Source organism: Ranitomeya imitator, chromosome 1, assembly GCF_032444005.1.
Source record: "Ranitomeya imitator isolate aRanImi1 chromosome 1, aRanImi1.pri, whole genome shotgun sequence".
Classification (NCBI taxonomy): Eukaryota; Metazoa; Chordata; class Amphibia; order Anura; family Dendrobatidae; genus Ranitomeya; species Ranitomeya imitator.
In genome coordinates, this window is record NC_091282.1 from 573314497 (window position 1) to 573334226 (window position 19730).

At 43.6% G+C, this 19730-nt stretch overlaps 1 protein-coding gene across 1 annotated transcript in view; it reads left to right on the forward strand.

Annotated features, from left to right (window-relative positions):
* Positions 1 to 2119: 2119 nt before the first annotated feature.
* LOC138679730 (hippocampus abundant transcript 1 protein-like) overlaps positions 2120 to 19730 on the forward strand; it is a 56576-nt gene continuing 38965 nt past the window's right edge. The window contains exons 1-6 of the mRNA XM_069767822.1: positions 2120 to 2361; positions 6826 to 6921; positions 7004 to 7066; positions 7170 to 7297; positions 8437 to 8551; positions 11319 to 11537. Coding sequence (XP_069623923.1) covers positions 2278 to 2361; positions 6826 to 6921; positions 7004 to 7066; positions 7170 to 7297; positions 8437 to 8551; positions 11319 to 11537 — 705 coding nt within the window. The 5' untranslated portion in view covers positions 2120 to 2277. The remainder of the gene's footprint in view (positions 2362 to 6825; positions 6922 to 7003; positions 7067 to 7169; positions 7298 to 8436; positions 8552 to 11318; positions 11538 to 19730) is intronic.

Here is a 19730-nt window from a genome sequence, read left to right on the forward strand (position 1 = left end):
AGATTTACAACTGGAATATTTGATTCAGTGATATTTAGGATGTGGGATGTTAATGTTCCCTTTATTTTTTTGAGCAGTGTATATATCTCTTTGTCTCCACAAAAGGGGCCCAGACCCATTTCTTGCACATGGGCCCCGAGCTGTCAGTGTCTGCCCCTGCACCAACATAAATAAACACTTGGGATAGATCACTCTGTAATGACTCTATGGCTGGCGTCACACTAGCGAGTTTTACGGACGTATGAGCGCATTAAATATGTCCGTAAAACACGCATTACACACAGCCCAATTATTCTCTATCCCCCAGCTCCTATCTTCCGTATTTTACTGATCCGTATTATACGGCTTTCTACCGCCGTAGAAAATCGCAGCATGCTGAGTTTGTCACCGTATTGCGCAAAAAAATCGATAATGCAAGTCTATGGGGGCCCGAAAAATATGGATTACACACGGACCAGTAGTGTGACTTGCGAGAAATACGCAGCGGTGGTAGCGAGAAAAGCCGGCAATTCAGTGCGGTGTACAGTAAAATCACACTGACAGCTTACAATAGAATAGGTAGAATAAATGTGTACACATAGAATAGGTATATATATATATATATATATATATATATATATGTCATTGAGACACATATATGTATATATATTAATATTTCATCCAGCGCTAGATAGCTTTAAAGCCGGTAATTCAATTGCCGGCTTTTGCGATCTCCTTCCTAAACCCGACATGAAGGGGCTAATTTTTTTTACAGCCAGGAGCTCTGCTATAATGCAGCTATGCTCCTGGCTGTAAAACCCCAGCGAATGAATGGAAACTAGGTCAATGACCTGTAGTTACCTTCATTCGCGGTGAGGCGCCCTCTGCTGGATGTCCTTCGAGCGTGGGAAAAATTCAGAAAAGTTCCCAGGCTCGAGTTCATATGAGGACAACCAAATACTTTTTAATAATGTGTGGTTTTTTTTAACTCTTTCATACAATTGGATTAATAATGGATAGGTGTCATAATTGATGCCTCTCCATTATTAATTTGGCTTAATGTCACCTTACAATAGCAAGGTGGCATTAACCCTTCATTACCCCATATCCCACTGCTACACGGGAATGGGAAGAGAGTGGCCAAGTGCCAGAATAGGCGCATCTTCCAGATGTGCCTTTTCTGGGGTGGCTGGGGGCAGATGTTTTTAGCCAGGGGGGCCAATAACCATGGACCCTCTCCAGGCTATTAATATCTGCCCTCAGTCACTGGCTTTACTACTCTGGCGGAGAAAATTGCGCGGGAGCCCACGCCAATTTTTCTGCCATTTAACCCTTTAATTTAATAGAACGCCCAAATTTTGCAGATACACACTACTGACATTAGTAGTGTGGAATATGCCAAAAAAATGTGGATATGAGATGGTTTACTGTATGTAACCATGTCTCATATCATGTCGGGTTTTAGGAAGGAGAAAGCAAAAGCCAGCAATTGAATTACCGGCTTTAAAGCTGTATAGCGCTGTATGAAATAATAATATATATATATTGTATGTCCGTATGTCGGTTTTGCAAGCCTGCGAGAAAATCGCAGTACGGATGCCATATGGATTACATACGGAGGATGCCATGCGCAAAATACGCTGACACACCCTGCCTACGGAGGAGCTACGGACCACTATTTTGGGGACTTTTCAGCGTATTACGGCCGTAATATACGGACTGTATTGTCTTACGCCGAGTGTGAGGCCGGCCTATATGAGTTTCACTTTTTGTGTTGAAGACCTTAACTAAATTAACTGATGATAGTCTGTGTGATAAGCTCCAGTATGTGCCCTTCTCACATGTGCCGCACCAGGGAACCAATGGCGCTTCACAAATAGAGACAATCCATCCACTAACGTGGGCAGAGGGTGTGTGAGGGAAGCGGGGCGCACCGGCTGCTGTAGTGACACCGTAGCATACGGCAGTACGGTACCGACAGCCTCCGCCCGCCCCGCGTTATGTGATGACGCGCTCCAGTCCGCTAAACATTTGGCGTCATGGGATTTCGCCAAACACGTACGTAGAATGTAAAGGACGTGCGCAGCAGCCAATGAGAATGCTCTGCCAGCTGACAGCAGCCTGTCATTGGTCCGTCAGGGAGCGAAGGGTGGAGTTAACGCCGAAGGCCGGAAGCGAATACTGTGGCTAGAATGATGCGGAGGGAGCCACCGTTTCCATGGTAGTACGGCCCGGTGAGCTGTGAGGGCCTGATACCGGAACCTTCCCCGTTGTCGGGATGACGGGCCTGAGCTCACCATGACCGGAGAAAAGAAAAAGAAGAAGAGGCTGAATCGCAGCATATTGCTGGCTAAGAAAATCATCATTAAGGATGGAGGGACGGTGAGTGAGAGCTGACAGGCTCCCGTGTGTGTGCACCGGCGAGGCAGCGAGTGTGTGACTGCAGCGTGCGGCCGCTCCTGCGTGCAACATATGGCAGCAGCTGACTGACGTGACGACATCACGGGCACCTGATGGCAGTGCTGCACTTGTAGCATAAGGCTGTGAGTGCCGCCCAGTGTCATGGCAGCGCTGCAGGCAGTCACTGGTGCTGAGAGCGGGTCCGTACTGGTAATAGGCAGCATGGTGCCCGGTGAGAGCAGTCTATACCCTCCTGTATTGGTAATAGGCAGCATGGTGCCCAGTGAGAGCAGTCTATACCCTCCTGTATTGGTAATAGGCAGCATGGTGCCCAGTGAGAGCAGTCTATACCCTCCTGTATTGGTAATAGGCAGCATGGTGCCCAGTGAGAGCAGTCTATACCCTCCTGTATTGGTAATAGGCAGCATGGTGCCCAGTGAGAGCAGTCTATACCCTCCTGTATTGGTAATAGGCAGCATGGTGCCCAGTGAGAGCAGTCTATACCCTCCTGTATTGGTAATAGGCAGCATGGTGCCCAGTGAGAGCAGTCTATACCCGCCTGTATTGGTAATAGGCAGCATGGTGCCCGGTGAGAGCAGTCTATACCCTCCTGTATTGGTAATAGGCAGCATGGTGCCCGGTGAGAGCAGTCTATACCCTCCTGTATTGGTAATAGGCAGCATGGTGCCCGGTGAGAGCAGTCTATACCCTCCTGTATTGGTAATAGGCAGCATGGTGCCCAGTGAGAGCAGTCTATACCCTCCTGTATTGGTAATAGGCAGCATGGTGCCCAGTGAGAGCAGTCTATACCCGCCTGTATTGGTAATAGGCAGCATGGTGCCCAGTGAGAGCAGTCTATACCCGCCTGTATTGGTAATAGGCAGCATGGTGCCCAGTGAGAGCAGTCTATACCCTCCTGTATTGGTAATAGGCAGCATGGTGCCCGGTGAGAGCAGTCTATACCCTCCTGTATTGGTAATAGGCAGCATGGTGCCCGGTGAGAGCAGTCTATACCCTCCTGTATTGGTAATAGGCAGCATGGTGCCCGGTGAGAGCAGTCTATACCCTCCTGTATTGGTAATAGGCAGCATGGTGCCCAGTGAGAGCAGTCTATACCCTCCTGTATTGGTAATAGGCAGCATGGTGCCCAGTGAGAGCAGTCTATACCCTCCTGTATTGGTAATAGGCAGCATGGTGCCCAGTGAGAGCAGTCTATACCCTCCTGTATTGGTAATAGGCAGCATGGTGCCCAGTGAGAGCAGTCTATACCCTCCTGTATTGGTAATAGGCAGCATGGTGCCCAGTGAGAGCAGTCTATACCCGCCTGTATTGGTAATAGGCAGCATGGTGCCCAGTGAGAGCAGTCTATACCCGCCTGTATTGGTAATAGGCAGCATGGTGCCCGGTGAGAGCAGTCTATACCCTCCTGTATTGGTAATAGGCAGCATGGTGCCCAGTGAGAGCAGTCTATACCCGCCTGTATTGGTAATAGGCAGCATGGTGCCCGGTGAGAGCAGTCTATACCCTCCTGTATTGGTAATAGGCAGCATGGTGCCCAGTGAGAGCAGTCTATACCCGCCTGTATTGGTAATAGGCAGCATGGTGCCCGGTGAGAGCAGTCTATACCCGCCTGTATTGGTAATAGGCAGCATGGTGCCCGGTGAGAGCAGTCTATACCCTCCTGTATTGGTAATAGGCAGCGTGGTGCCCAGTGAGAGCAGTCTATACCCTCCTGTATTGGTAATAGGCAGCATGGTGCCCAGTGAGAGCAGTCTATACCCTCCTGTATTGGTAATAGGCAGCATGGTGCCCAGTGAGAGCAGTCTATACCCGCCTGTATTGGTAATAGGCAGCATGGTGCCCGGTGAGAGCAGTCTATACCCTCCTGTATTGGTAATAGGCAGCGTGGTGCCCAGTGAGAGCAGTCTATACCCGCCTGTATTGGTAATAGGCAGCATGGTGCCCGGTGAGAGCAGTCTATACCCTCCTGTATTGGTAATAGGCAGCATGGTGCCCGGTGAGAGCAGTCTATACCCTACTGTATTGGTAATAGGCAGCATGGTGCCCGGTGAGGGTAGTCTATACCCGCCTGTATTGGTAATAGGCAGCATGGTGCCCGGTGAGGGGTGTCTATACCCGCCTGTATTGGTAATAGGCAGCATGGTGCCCGGTGAGGGGTGTCTATACCCTCCTGTATTGGTAATAGGCAGCATGGTGCCCGGTGAGGGCTGTCTATACCCGCCTGTATTGGTAAGGCTACGTTCACATTAGCGTTGCGTCAGGCGCAGCCGCGGCGACGCATGCATCATGCGCCCCTATATTTAACATGGGGGCGCATGGACATGCGTTGTCTTGCGTTTTGTGACGCATGCATCTTTTTTGGCGCAAGCGTCAGGGCGCAGAGGATGCAGCAAGTTGCATTTTTTTTGCATCCAAAAGCAAGCCAAAAATGGACGCAACACACAACAACGCAAATGTGAATGTAGCCTAATAGGCAGCATGGTGCCAAGTGAGGGCAATATCTTTTCTAAGATGGCAGTATTGCAGTCAAAGCTTCTTGTGTACTCCAGGTAATATACAAGGAAGATCATAGCAATGCATTTCAGCAAATACGTATTTGTTTTCCTTTAAGGTTTGAACACCCGTGATGTTTATAAAGTTGGTGTTTAAAACAAACAAACAAAAAACACATCATTAACTTGAAAAGATGATAGACTCAGTGCTTACTAATGGATCAGACTCTACAGCAGCCTAATGAAACTAATGGGGGGGAGTCAGATTGTCCTGGTGCTTTGGGTCAAGTGTTTTAGTTCACCCCAGTGCTGGTTTCACAGCTACTCTGCTTGGCACAGCTGTATATTGTTGTCTTTGCTGCCCGTATGACCAAAAGCTATATAGAGACAGTAGAGCAGGGATCCCTCATGTCTGTATACAGGAGGCCTAGCAGCTAGTCTTCATTCATTAGTAGAGCGACAACTGTTAGTTACAGAGAGCATGCAGAGGGGAAAACTGGTGAAAATATGCTAGAAATAGTGTTATTCACGTGTACCAACCCGACTGCTTAGGCTAGATTCCCGTAAGTTAAACCGAATTGATGTCAGCAGCCCCTTATTTGTATATAAAAGGACCATAGTAACGCTGTATCTGTCTATAGCAATGTGTAACAGCTAGAAAGAGGACGAAGATAGTGAATGCCACGCACTTATTACAAATAAGGGGCTGCTGACATCAATTCGGTTTAACTTACGGTGTTGTATAATTACCATACAAACTATTGATCTTTTGCTTAGGAGTCTTTACTATAGTTGGAATTTATTCTGGGAAGAGTGCAAGCTTATATTTGTAGATTGTTTGTGTACAGGTTCATGTATTTATTGTTCTATTAAACTTACGTCCACTTTATCTTTGATCTTGTTGTGCGCGAATTTATATATATTTTTTAGATTCCCACTTCTGTCCACATGGGTTGGCTCCCTAATCCAGCAGGTCAGTGACGCCCCCTACTCACAAGTGGTCTGTCCCTGGAATTCCCTGGATGGTCTTTATCCCTATGGAAACGTTCATGATTTACTATCGTAATTGATAAGATGTAGATTACAGGAAGATATCTGAAACATCCACTACAAGGGGACAAAAAAATCATATATTACTTTGCCACACTGAGCTTGTATTTAAACAGTAGCGGTGCCCAGTTATCAATCTAAAATGATGTTGCCCCCTGCAGCTTTTTGTGTTACTTATGGATCTATATAAAAGCCTAGAGAGACTAGTAGTAAAGCAAGGTCTGGTGAGGGATCTGACAGGTCCTAAATGGGTACCTTAGAGCTCGTGCACACAGGGGTATTATGGCTCTGTTTATACAGACGTGGTGGTATATGGCAGCTCATTAAACCAGCTAGATTCACTGTAATAATAAAGTTATGGCTTTTAGAAAAGGATGATTAACAAAACCTCCAAAATACAGCTTCTCCACAGCAATACTACATCAGAAAATGCACAAACATTAAGGTTATTCCCACCTTCATATATGGGTAGTACTTGTAAGTACATGCAATTTTGGAATTTACTGTTTATTGAAATTTTCAGCCGTTGTTTACAACTCATTGCCTTGGAAACCGACCACAGCTACTATATTGCAGAATATGCGTAGTGCCTGCAAAAGTGCTTATTTTTACAAGAACGATCTGACAATATTCCTCTATGAAGATGGTAATAGCCCTTTACATAATATCCTAGCGCCGCCCACCAAATAAATGAATAAATCTTCTCCTTATGATCCTGTCCTGTATTACAAATACAACTGAAGATGCCATTAGCTCTCTATGATAAACTGTAGCCTTTTCGGTTTATGGTGCACATGATATTGATAGCATCGCGGGCTGAGGTGCTTCAGTATCTTCTGTGTAGCCCTGGGAAAAGTACTGATTGAATGGTTTATCTTAACAGCGACAAGGAGTTGGAGAGCCCAGTGTCTACCATGCGGTGGTGGTTATATTTTTGGAGTTTTTCGCCTGGGGATTGCTTACAACGCCCATGTTAACGGTAAGACATTTGTAGAATTTGAATAAATGTTCGGATTCCTCTGTTAAGACATACTGAAGATTAATTGTTGTTGTCTTGCCAGGTTCTGCACCAGACCTTTCCTCAGCACACCTTCTTAATGAATGGCCTGATCCATGGAGTTAAGGTGAAAAACATGGCTGAGGCTATTCCATATCATTGACTTCCATGTATTGAACTGCTTGAGATATAGGTGTAACAACGCTAATAATGACTTACTTGTTTTCTAGGGTCTTCTCTCCTTCTTGAGTGCCCCTCTCATTGGAGCCTTGTCTGATGTTTGGGGCAGAAAGTCTTTCCTTCTTCTCACAGTTTTCTTTACATGTGCCCCTATACCTCTGCTGAAGATAAGTCCATGGTATGGATAAGTAGAAGCTAGATAGTAAACTTTTTGTGTGCCATAGGATGTATTTCATACATTTATGTCTATAATAAAATGTTGGTGTATTTTACACAATAAGGGATGTCTCAAGTTCTTAAATACCATAGATAAGATTGCAAACTGGTTGTAAAAGCATGGAGGGCTCAAAGCTTGCAGACTCTATACGTTAATGCCTTGTTGCTCTACTCTGCAGCTGACTGGCATGGTCCAACCCCAGCCATGCTCCCCCTGAGCTTCTCACATGCTGTAAAGCGGTCTCTGCTTTTTCCTTGGATTTGCACTCCATTCATACCAGCGTTGCCACCATGTAGCTGGTCCTAACTGTCAATATGAGGAGTGCACCACACTGGCAACCAGGAAACTGGGAGGCAGAGGAAAATCCCTTTAAGAATGAACACAATTCTATTGAAGAGAGTTTGTTAGTAGGATTTTACATTCCAAACTATTTATATGCACATGTAGCTCTTTGAAAGATGAGTCCAGCAATACCTTTACATGGCCGCTCTGTCCCAACATTACTGAGAAATCAGCCTTTGAATTGATGTGTATATGAGGCTGATCTAAAGCTTCTGTCACTCCAGCTCTATTCACCACCCAACCCCTCCCCTCCTGCTTGACTGATGTCTACTTTGCCTCTAGTCACATTGCACAGTATAGGAATAGAGCTGGAGTGACAGAGGCTACAGATTAATTTGCATATCAAGTCAAACACTGATTTCTCAGTAATGGAGGGACAGACTGGCCATGTAAAGGTATTGCTGGACTTGTCTTTTGGGGATGAAATTCTGCTGACAGATTCCCATTAAATGCTTTGGGATGCCATGCAGACAGTGCATCTTGTATATTGTATGGTTGCAATGAAACAGAGGGGAACAATGTAAAGGGGTCTGAATACTTTCCTTACCCACTGTGTGCGTGTATATAATACAATTTATTTATATTATACTGGCATTTCTGGATGAATGCTATTGTACACAGGAAGTCTCATTCATTTTTTGAATTCTGCTGTGTGATGTGTGGGAGTGTATATGGTAAAAATGCTTTAGTCAATAATAATGAATCTCTTCCTGATGTGGAGTGGCAAGTCTTATGGTATTTTCTTTGGTTTCCCACAGGTGGTATTTTGCAGTGATTTCTATGTCGGGTGTCTTTGCTGTTACTTTTTCTGTGATTTTTGCTTATGTGGCAGATATTACTCAAGAGCATGAACGAAGCACAGCATACGGTTTGGTGAGTGCTTCATGTCGTGCATTTCTTCACTTCTGAAGCCTTTCTTTATGTAGGACAACATTGGAGAGAAACTGTCATGAAATTCCTGCTGCCTGTTTGCCGAGCAGCATAGATCAGATACTTGCTGCGCTGTTGCAGCCGTGTATGCTTTACTCTGAAATGCTGCAGCGCTTCATTCAGAGAAAACATACTATGAAAATCTGGCCCGGGACTATGCGTCTCAGATATTGTTCAGAGGCAGGTCCTCAGCAGCTTTTTTTCTGCCACAATTTCTTAGATGGACTTGTTTCTGCCCATGTGTATAGGGAGACACCTGTTAGCCTAGGTAAGTGGGGTGGTGAGAAACTGTTGGTGGTCTGCCTTGGACTAGTTATCTAACACGCAAAGTTTCCCCCCCCCCCCCAGCTTTTTAATGTCTTTTCTCTGAAATATCGCAGTTTGAGAGGACAACATACAGCTGCAATAACACAGTCAGTGCTTGATTTATGCTACTCGTGGTTCAGGAAGCATGACTCGCCCATCAGGTTCCTGTAAAGGGCCTGGGACTAAAGTCTGAAGTCAGTCTATGGGATTACAGACTTCTGGATCGAGTGTGTGGTGAGCACTGTCATACTTGCAGTCATGTGCCCATTAGAGATGCTTGGCTTCTTTCCATGGGAGATAGTGGAGAGAAGTCAGATATGTCTAGTCAACACGAGACCGCAGGTATGCAAATCACCCCAGCAAATACCGAGGAAGCATGACCGCATGTGCACCTTACACTGTCAAGTCAGTCACTGTGGACTTTTGTCCCAAGCTTGTATTACCCCATTAAGTCTAAATTTGCAAATCCAGTTGTTCAAGCCAACTTTGAAGTTCTCCCTTAATACTTTTCCTTCTTTCATTATCTACTCCTGTGGTTATCCACTATTGATAATGGCTGATGTCCACTACTTGCCTTCCCACTCCACCTGCGTGCATGATGAATTCTGATAGATAGCAGCACATGCCTGCACTATTCACATGCACAGTCAATGAACATCCCCCATCAATTACCATCTATGTCCATGTGTCTGTTGTGAGCAGCAGCTCGGGCAAGACGACAGCCTCCATATTCATATACAAAAAACAGAATGAAAAATCTACAATTAAATAACCGTAGACATGTTTTTACACGCCAGTCTTAAAGGGAACCTGTCTCCCCCCCCCCCACCCCCAGCGTTTGTAACTAAAAGAGCCACCTTGTGCAGCACTAATGCTGCATTAGGACAAGGTGGCTCTTAGGCTACGTTCACATTAGCGTTATGCGTGTTTGCGTCGGGTTTGCGTCAGGCGACGCAGCGGCGACGCATGCGTCATGCGCCCCTATATTTAACATTGGGGACGCATGCGTTTTTGTGTGCTGCGTTGTGCGACGCATGCGTTTTTTTTGCCACGAGCGTCGGGCCAAGAAAACGCAACAAGTTGCATTTTTCTTGCGTCCAAATTTCGGCAAAAAACGATGCATGCGTCGCAAAACGCAGCGTTTTTGCGTGCGTTTTGATGCGTTTTTATTTGCGCCGTGCGTTGCGTCGCCGACGCAGCGGCGCACAACGCAAATGTGAACGTAGCCTTAGTTATGCTCCCTGCACACGCTGAAATAAACACTTATAAAGTGTGCCCCCTCATACCGTGAAATCGCCAGGGAGGCGGGACTTTCCTTCCTAATCAGACGCAGCACAGCCGTCATTCATACCCCCCTTGGCGCCGGCTCCTCAGCATTGTTTGAATGTGTCCCGGAGCCTGCGCTGTTACAAACGCCTGGGGGATGACAGGTTCCCTTTAATGAAGAGTGTGTGGGTGTAAGATGTGCCAAGTTCATTAAGACGTGCACCTCTTAATGATTTAATTGTATTTTGTTGCTACCTTGCGCCACTGTGAGAAATGTGTCCAGCCAGGGAGAGTACACTTCTACCATTATTTACATGGTGTAAATTGTGATTTGACTGACATGCTCGGTCTTAATTAACGTCCCTGGATGTTTTGCCCACTTTTCAAAAAGGTGGTGGTACTTGCTTAGGGTGCTTTCACAATGCAGTTAGGCACCTGTTCAGTGGACTTTTCGGGGCAAATAGCCGAACCCACACCCTCGTCTATGGCCCTCTCTGCGCATACGTCCAAATCCTGTTTTTCGGGGGGAGGGGGGGGGGTTCAGACGTAAGCCCTGATGGACCACTGAACGGGTGCCTGAACACAGTGTGATTGCAACCTTCGACTGATGTGAAATTGAGACAATTTTGTGACATTTCATACAATTTTGTCAGAATTGTAAGGAAAACTGGTGTACACAGCAGGGCACATTTATAAGATTATCTCGGCACAGGAACACTTTATTTAATCACATCCAATTATGGAAATTATTATTCTTCCAAGTTCAATTGATTAAAATCAACTGTGCGAAAACCCCTTTAGAGCCCTGGCGTGTTGTGGCAGTGCTTGCTTTTCCCGAGTTGGACCACTGCCAGTTTGGGTAAATCATCCACCCCGTGTTCACCTTGGAGTGTTTGTACCCTCTTAATTCCTGTTATTTATAATGGGAACAGGTACGCTCAGTTTACCCACTGTTTGTCTTCTTTCAGTAAACCAAGTGGGACAGAAATGAAGCTGTGAACAGTATCTCGTGACTTTATAAATGTGATTTAAGCTCTACTAGTCCGGATCAATGACATTGTGCTTCCTTATATTCATCATTATTTCATCTTTCATCCACAGTTTGATATGGCAATCCTCATTTTCTCTTCTGTTTTAGGTGTCTGCCACCTTTGCTGCCAGCCTGGTAACCAGTCCTGCAATAGGTGCCTATTTGTCTCGTGCTTACAGTGACACACTGGTAGTGGTTCTGGCATCTGGTGTGGCCCTCTTGGACATTGGTTTCATCTTACTTGCTGTTCCCGAATCATTACCTGAAGAAATGAGGCCTGTGTCCTGGGGAGCCCCAATATCTTGGGAGCAAGCTGACCCATTTGCAGTAAGAATGAAATTATTGTAAGACAACACCTACATATTATGTGCCTTGGATGCTGTTTGGAAGCGGATATACAAGTGCATCTCACAAAATTACCGTAGAATATCATCAAAAAATTAATTTATTTCAGTTCTTCAATACATAAAAGTGAATCTCATATATTATATAGTCATTACACAGAGTGATCTATTTCAAGTGTGTATTTCGGTTAATGTTGATGATTATGGCTTACAGCCAGTGAAAACCCAAAAGTCATTATCTCAGTAAATTAGAATAATTAACAAAAAACACCTGCAAAGGCTTCCTAAGCGTTTAACCCCTTGGTGACCAGGCCAAATTTTTGAAATCTGACCAGTGTCCCTTTGTCGTAATGACTATGGAACGCTTCAACATATCCCTGTGATTTTGAGATTGTTTTTTTTTCATGACACGTTATACTTTATGATAATGGTAGATTTAGGTCGATATGGTTTGTGTTTATTTATAACAAATATCAGAAATTTGAGAAACTATAAAAAAAAAAAAAAAATAGCAATTTTCAAACTTGAAATGATTGAATGATAATCCCCTTTATACAGATAGTCATACCACAGCAAAACATTACCAACATTTCCCACATGTCTACTTTACATCAGCACCATTTGTTATTTTGTTTTGTTAGCATTTTAGGAGGTTTTAAAATGTAGCAGCAATTTTTCCTTTTTCCAAGGAAACTTATAAAATAATTTTTTTAGGGACCTATCCAGATTTGAAGTGACTTTGGGGGTCCTATATATTGGAAAACACCCTAAGTGATACCATTTTAAAAACATCACCCCCTGACATATTGAAAACTGCTGTGAGGTAGTTTTTAACCCTTCAGGTGCTTTTCAGGAATTAATGCAAAGTGACATGACAGGAATGAAAGTGTATTTTTACCACCTAAATGTCACGTCCAACAGGCCACTGCAGACTCTAAGGCTGTTATTTGGTCATGAATTGCCATGGCAAACATCAGGACTACACGATCATGATCTCTGGGTGCAGAAGGGGTTTCTTCTACATTAAAGAGGAAGCCCCCACACTCTGTTAACCATTTATATGATGTAGTCACTATTGACAGCAGCATCTAAGGGGTTAAACACATAAGGACGGTGCCAACACTGCTTGTGGCTGATGCAGCAAGTTGTCAGCTATAGTGGACAGCCGACAGCTGCTGGGTTGTCACCTAAATGGGGAGGCTATTCTCATATATCTCAGTTCAGTAAATAGACGTATTGGCTGTCATTAAGGGGTTTTAAAAAGGTCCCTTAGTCTTAGCTGGTGTAGGTCCACTGTGTTTTATCAAGACCAAAGTCAGTGCAGCCGTCTACCAGGAAATTTTAGAGAACTTCATGCTTCCCTCTGCCGACAAGCTTTTTGGAGATGGAATTTCATTCTCCAGCAGGACTTGGCACCTGTCCACACTGCCAAAAGTACCAATACCTGGTTTAAAAACAATAGTATCACTGTGCTTGATTGGACAGCAAACTCACCTGACCTTAACCCCTTAGAGAACATATGGGGTATTGCCATAGGAAGACGAGACACCAGACCCAACAATGCAGATGAACTGAAGGCTGCTATCAAAGCAACATGGGCTTCCATAACACCTCAGCAGTGCCACAGGCTGATCGCCTCCATGTCACGCTGCATTGATGCAATAATTGATGCAAAAGGAGCCCTGACCAAGTAGTGAGTGCATTTACTGAACATACATTTCAGTAGGCCAACATATTTAGATTTTAAAGTCATTTATCAAGCTGGTGTTATAAAGTATTCTAATTTACTGAGATAATGACTTTTGGGTTTTCGTTTGCTGTAAACCATGATCATTAACAGAAATAAACACTTGAAATAGATCACTCTGTTTGTAATGACTCTATATAATGAGTTTCACTGTTTATATTTAAAAAATGAAATAAATTTAACTTTTTGATATTGTAATTTTGTGAGAATCACCTCTAAATTCCTGATTTCTTAGATAATCGCTTATGTCTGTGTAAAACCACTAAAACTATGTATTACTGCCTGTACAAGTATAACCAGAAATGTAGGGTGTTTCTTAATAAGCAGCCCTAAAGAAGGGTGGAGCTTTTCTTAGACCCAGAGATGTTCGTATCGACCAGACCACACATGTCATTGGGTGGTGGGTCTGATGAGTAAAAACGCCATGATCACTAGTGAAGATTCAGCTTCATGGTTTGTTTTTCTGTTTGCTTTTTAACCTTTTTCCAACCTTAGACGTACCTATATGTCTAAGGTTGCCTCCTCCTGTTTGCTGTGGGCTCCGGCGATTAGCTCGCAATGTTTCCGGCACATGTCAGCTGATTGCATTAGGTGACATGTGACCTTAACAGCCACGGGTGGAATAGCAATCCACCCATGGCTGTTAACATGTTAAATGCCGCTGTCAATCTCTTACCGGCATTTAATATGAACGCATCAGAAGCACATCCCTTTCCCTGTCCATCAGCGCCCATGCCACATGAATGCAGGTCGCCGATGGGTTAGCATGACAACTCGGAGTTTGCAGGAGACCCCTGTGGTTGTCGTAGCCAAATAGCTACGAGTTCTGCCCAGCGGCCGGCACTCATAGCAAATTAGCATTTCTAATATTATTATTAATAATAATAATAATAATATCTCTATTTAAATCCTTGACCCCGAAGCCTGTTTTCTACTTCCTAACCAGGCAATTTTTTTCAATTCTGACCACTGTCACTTTGAGGTCATAACTCTGAAACGCTTCAACGGATCTTGGTGATTCTGAGACTGTTTTCTCGTGACATATTGTACTTTATGATAGTGGTAAAATTTCTTCGATTTGACTTGCGTTTATTTGTGAAAAAAATAAAAATTTGGCGACAATTTTGAAAATCTTCCAATTTTTAAACTTTTAGTTTTTATGTCCTTAAATTAGAGAGTCATATCATACAAAATAGTTAATAAATAACATTACCCACATGTCTGCTTTACATTACCACAATTTTGGAAACATAATTTTTTTTTTGTTCGGAAGTTTTATAAGGGTTAAAAATTGACCAGCGATTTCTCATTTTTACAACAAAATTTGCAAAACCATTTTTTTTTTTTTTTAGGGACCACCTCACACTTGAAGTGACTTTGAGGGGTCTATATGACAGAAAATGCCCAAAAGTGACACCATTCTAAAAACTGCGTCCCTCAAGGTACTCAAAACCACATTCAAAAAGTTTATTAACCCTTCAGGTGCTTCACAGGAATTTTTGGAATGTTTAAAAAAAAATTGAACATTTAACTTTTTTTCACAAAATTTTTACTTCAGATCCAATTTGTCTTATTTTAAAAAAAAAAAAAGTCGTTGTACAATTTGTCCTGAGTACGCTGATACCCCATATGTGGGGGTAAACCACTGTTTGAGCGCATGGCAGAGCACGGAAGGGAAGGAGCGCCATTTGACTTTTCAATGCAAAATTTGCTGGAATTGAGATCGGACACCATGTCGCATTTGGAGAGACCCTGATGTGCCTAAACAGTGGAAACCCCCCACAAGTGACACCATTTTGGAAAGTAGACCCCCTAAGGAACTAATCTAGATGTGTAGTGAGCACTTTGAACCTCCAAATGCTTCACAGAAGTTTATAATGTAGAGCCGTAAAAAAAAAAAATCTTTTTTTTTCACAAAAATGATCTTTTCGCCCCAAATTTTTTATTTTCCGAAGGGTAACAGGACAAATTGGACCCCAAAAGTTGTTGTTCAATTTGTCCTGAGTACGCGGATACCCCATATGTGGGGGGTAAACCACTGTTTGAGCGTATGGCAGAGCTCGGAAGGGAAAGAGCGCCGTTTGGAATGCAGACTTAGATGGATTGTTCTGCAGGCGTCACGTTGCATTTGTAGAGCTCCTGATGTATCTAAACAGTAGAAACCCCCCACAAGTGACCCCATGTTGAAAACTAGACCCCTCAAGGAACTTATCTAGATGTGTTGTGAGAACTTTGAACCCCCAAGTGTTTCACTACAGTTTATAACGCAGAGCCGTGAAAATAAAAACTTTTTTTTTTTCGACAATTATTTTTTAGCCCCCGGTTTTGTATTTTCCCAAGGGTAATAGGAGAAATTGGGCCACAAAATTTGTTGTCCAATTTGTCCTGAGTACGCTGATACCCCATATGTTGGGGTAAACCCCTGTTTGGGCACACGGGAGAGCTCAGAAGGGAAGGAGCACTGTTTTACTTTTTCAACGCAGAATTGGCTGGAATTGAGATCGGACGCCATGTCACGTTTGGAGAGCCCCTGATGTGCCTAAACAGTGGAAACCCCCCAATTATAACTGAAACCCTAATCCAAATACACCCCTAACCCTAATCTCAACGGTAACCCTAACCACACCCGTAACCCTGACACACCCCTAATCCCAACCCTATTCCCAACCGTAAATGTAATCCAAACCCTAACTTTAGCCCCAACCCTAATGGGAAAATGGAAATAAATACATTTTTTTAATTTTTCCCTAACGAAGGGGGGTTTGATTTACTTTTCTAGCGGGTTTGCTAGCGGATTTTTATGATTGGCAGCCGTCAAACACTGAAGACTCTTTTTATTGCAAAAAATATTTTGCGTTACCACATTTTGAGAGCTATAATTTTTCCATATTTGAGTCCACAGAGTCATGTGAGGTCTTTTTTTTTGCGGGACGAGTTGACGTTTTTATTGGTAACATTTTCGGGCACGTGACATTTTTTGATCGCTTTTTATTCCGTTTTTTTGTGAGGCAGAATTACCAAAAACCAGCTATTCATGAATTTCTTTTGGGGGAGACATTTATACTATTCCGCGTTTGGTAAAATTGATAAAGCAGTTTCATTCTTCGGGTCAGTACGATTACAGCGATACCTCATTTAAATCATTTTTTTAATGTTTTGGCGCTTTTTTACGGTAAAAACTATTTTATTTTTTCTTTGACGCTGTATGGTGGCTCGTTTTTTGCGGGACAAAAAGACGTTTTCAGCGGTACCATGGTTATTTATATCAGTCTTTTTGATCACGTGTTATTCCACTTTTTGTTTGGCGGTATGAGAATAAAGCGTTTTTTGCCTCGTTTTTTTTTCTTTTTTTACGGTGTTCACTGAAGGGGTTAACTAGTGATCTAGTTTTATAGGTGGGGTCATTACGGATGCGGCGATACAAAATATGTGTACTTTTATTGTTTTTTGTTTTTTTATTTACAGAAATGCATTTATAGGAACAATTTTTTTTGGGGGGGGAATATTTTTTACATGTGAATATTTTATTTTTTTTACACTATAACATTGCCCGGGGGGGGGGGAAGGCATCATGTTATAGTGTAAGATCGCTGATCTGACACTTTGCTGTGCACTGTGTAAGATCAACGATCTGACATGCACTTCTGGAGGCTTCCCGGCGCTTGCTCTGAGCAGGCTCAGTGAAGCCACCTCCCTGCAGGACCCAGATGCCGCGGCCATTTTGGATTCAGGCCTGCTGCAGGGAGGAGGAGGCAAGAGACCCTCGGAGCAACACGATTACATCGCGTTGCTCCAGGGGTCTCAGGGAAGCCCACAGGGAGCCCCCTCCCTGTGCGATGCTTCCCTATAGCGCCGGAACACCGCGATCATGTGCCGGATGTCAGCTGCGATAGTCAGCTGACACTCGGCCGCGCTCCCCCCGTGAGCGTGGCCGATCACGCTGGACGTACTATTCCGTCCTTGGGAAGTAGGGCCCACCCCACATGGACGGAATAGTACGTCCAATGACAGAAAGGGGTTAAAATAATAAACACTATACTCCCTGATCCGCAGAAATCCAATTAAAACGAGTGTCCCACGACGATCTCGTGTGGAGAGCAACAGCATCAGCTGATGCGACCGCTCTCCAGGGGCTCCAGGAATACAATGACGGAAGGTATCCTTCCGCACTGTATTCCTCCGCCACTTTAAAAAATAGTCCTTAGTCTCACTTGTGGCACTGCTGTGTGAGAAAGTTCCCACGCAGCAATGCCATAAAGTGAGACCCTGAACTACAGTAACCTCTTCAGTGATGCACTGCAGGAGCCATTGTCTCCTGTCAGTGTGTCACTGGAGGTCTATAGAGCAGTGACATCACCCAATGTCACTGTTCTATAGGGGAAATCGTCGTGGGACACTCGTTATTAATTGGACTGCGAAGGACAGGGAGTATACGGTTTATTATTTTAAATTTTTTACAGGCAATCGAGTATGGTTAAATTAAGAATATTAAAATACTTTTTTTTCTGGCTGTGTCTTTATTTTTTATTTTTTTAACTCTTTCCCTACTCTAGGATTAATAATGGAGAGGCATCTTATTGATGCCTCTCCATTATTATCCCGGCTTAATGTCACCTTACAATAGCAAGGTGACATTAACCCCTTATTACCCCATATCCCACCGCTACTGCGGGAGTGGGAAGAGAGGGGCTAAGTGCCGGAATTGGCGCGTCTTACAGATGCGCCATTTCTGGGGCGTCTGGGGGCTGGTATTTGTAGCCGGTATGGGGGGGGGGCAATATCCATGGCCCCTCTCTAGGCTATGAATATTAGCCCGCAGCTGTCTGCGTAGCCTTTCTGGCTGTAAAATATAGGGGGACCCCACGTCATTTTGTTTTTGGGGGGTGCCCCTATTTTAATAGCTAGTAAAGGCTATGCAGACAGCTGCGGGCTGATATTCATAGCCTGTGTGGAGGCCATGGGTATTACCCCCTTCCCAGGCTACAAATATAGGCCCCCTGCCGTCGGCTTCCCCCTCTGGCGCAGAAAATTGCGCAGGAGCCCACGCCATTTTTTTCTTTTTCTTAATTAATAATTAAACGTTCAGTAAGAAACATAGGCCTTGCTATTATAAATCTATGGATATAGCTATAGATATATCCATAGATAAATCTATTTTTCTATACATGGATATCTATGGATATATGTATAGATAAATCTATTGATATAACTGTGGCTATATCAATCTATAGATATATTTATCCGGATCCGTTTTTTTTTCATAGAGTTAATAATAATAATAATCTTTATTTATATAGCGCCAACATATTCCACAGCGCTTTACAGTTTAACAGCTTCAATCACAACAGACATAAGTAACAATGTTAACAATATAATAATTAAACAACACAAGACGACCCTGCTCGTGAGAGCTTACAATCTACAATGAGGTGGGGGAGATACAAAGTACAGGTGTGTATTTACAATGATGTATTTACAATGATGGTCCAGCCATCTTCAGGGGGTGCGGGATAGATGGAAGTAGTAAATGGGCTACACACAAAGAGTTGTATTAGCGCCGGATTACGCCTGATGGCCACACGTTTTATCCGTTTTTTGCCGGATCCGTCAGAACAGCTGTTTCCAGCGGACGGAGAAAACGTACAGAAAAACTTTTTTTTTTCTGTCCGGCGAAAAATGCCCAGCGACGGATCCGGCGAAAAACGTATGAAACCGAGATGTGAAATGATGAATCCGGCCTCCGAATCCGGTTTTCATGCATTTTTCCATTGAAATCGTGCACATTTTCCGTTCTCTCTCTCTCAAAAAAACTGATCAGTTGCATCAGTTCACTATTCGCTGGATCCTGCCTGATGGATAGATGTAGATAGATATATGGATAGTTAGGCTACTTTCACACATCAGTTTGTTTCCGTCAGGCAGGATCGAGCGAATTTTTGAAAAAACGGATCCGTTTCAAATAGTGAAAAACTGATGCAACTGATAAGTTCTTTTTTTTTTTTTTTTTTTAGAGCGCGAGGGAGAGAACGGAAAATGTGCATGATTTCAATGGAAAAAATGCATGAAAAAACGGATTTGGAGGCTGGATTCATAATTTCACATCTTAGTTTCATACATTTTTCGCTGGATCCGTCGCTGTGCGTTTTTTCGCTGGACAGAAAAAAACTTTCCTCTGTACGTTTTCTCCGTCCGCCGGAAACAGTTTCCTTTGCCGGATCTGGCAAAAAACGGATAAAACGAAAATAGAGTTCTATGAGAAAAAAACGGATCCGGCAAAAAAAAAAACCGATCCGTTTTTTTTTTTTTTTTTTTTCAAAACTCCCCAGATTATGTCTGACGGCAAAAACCTGATGTGTGAAAGTAGCCAAACTATCCATATATCTATCTACATCTATCTCATTCCATCCATCTATCTATCTGTCTGTCTGT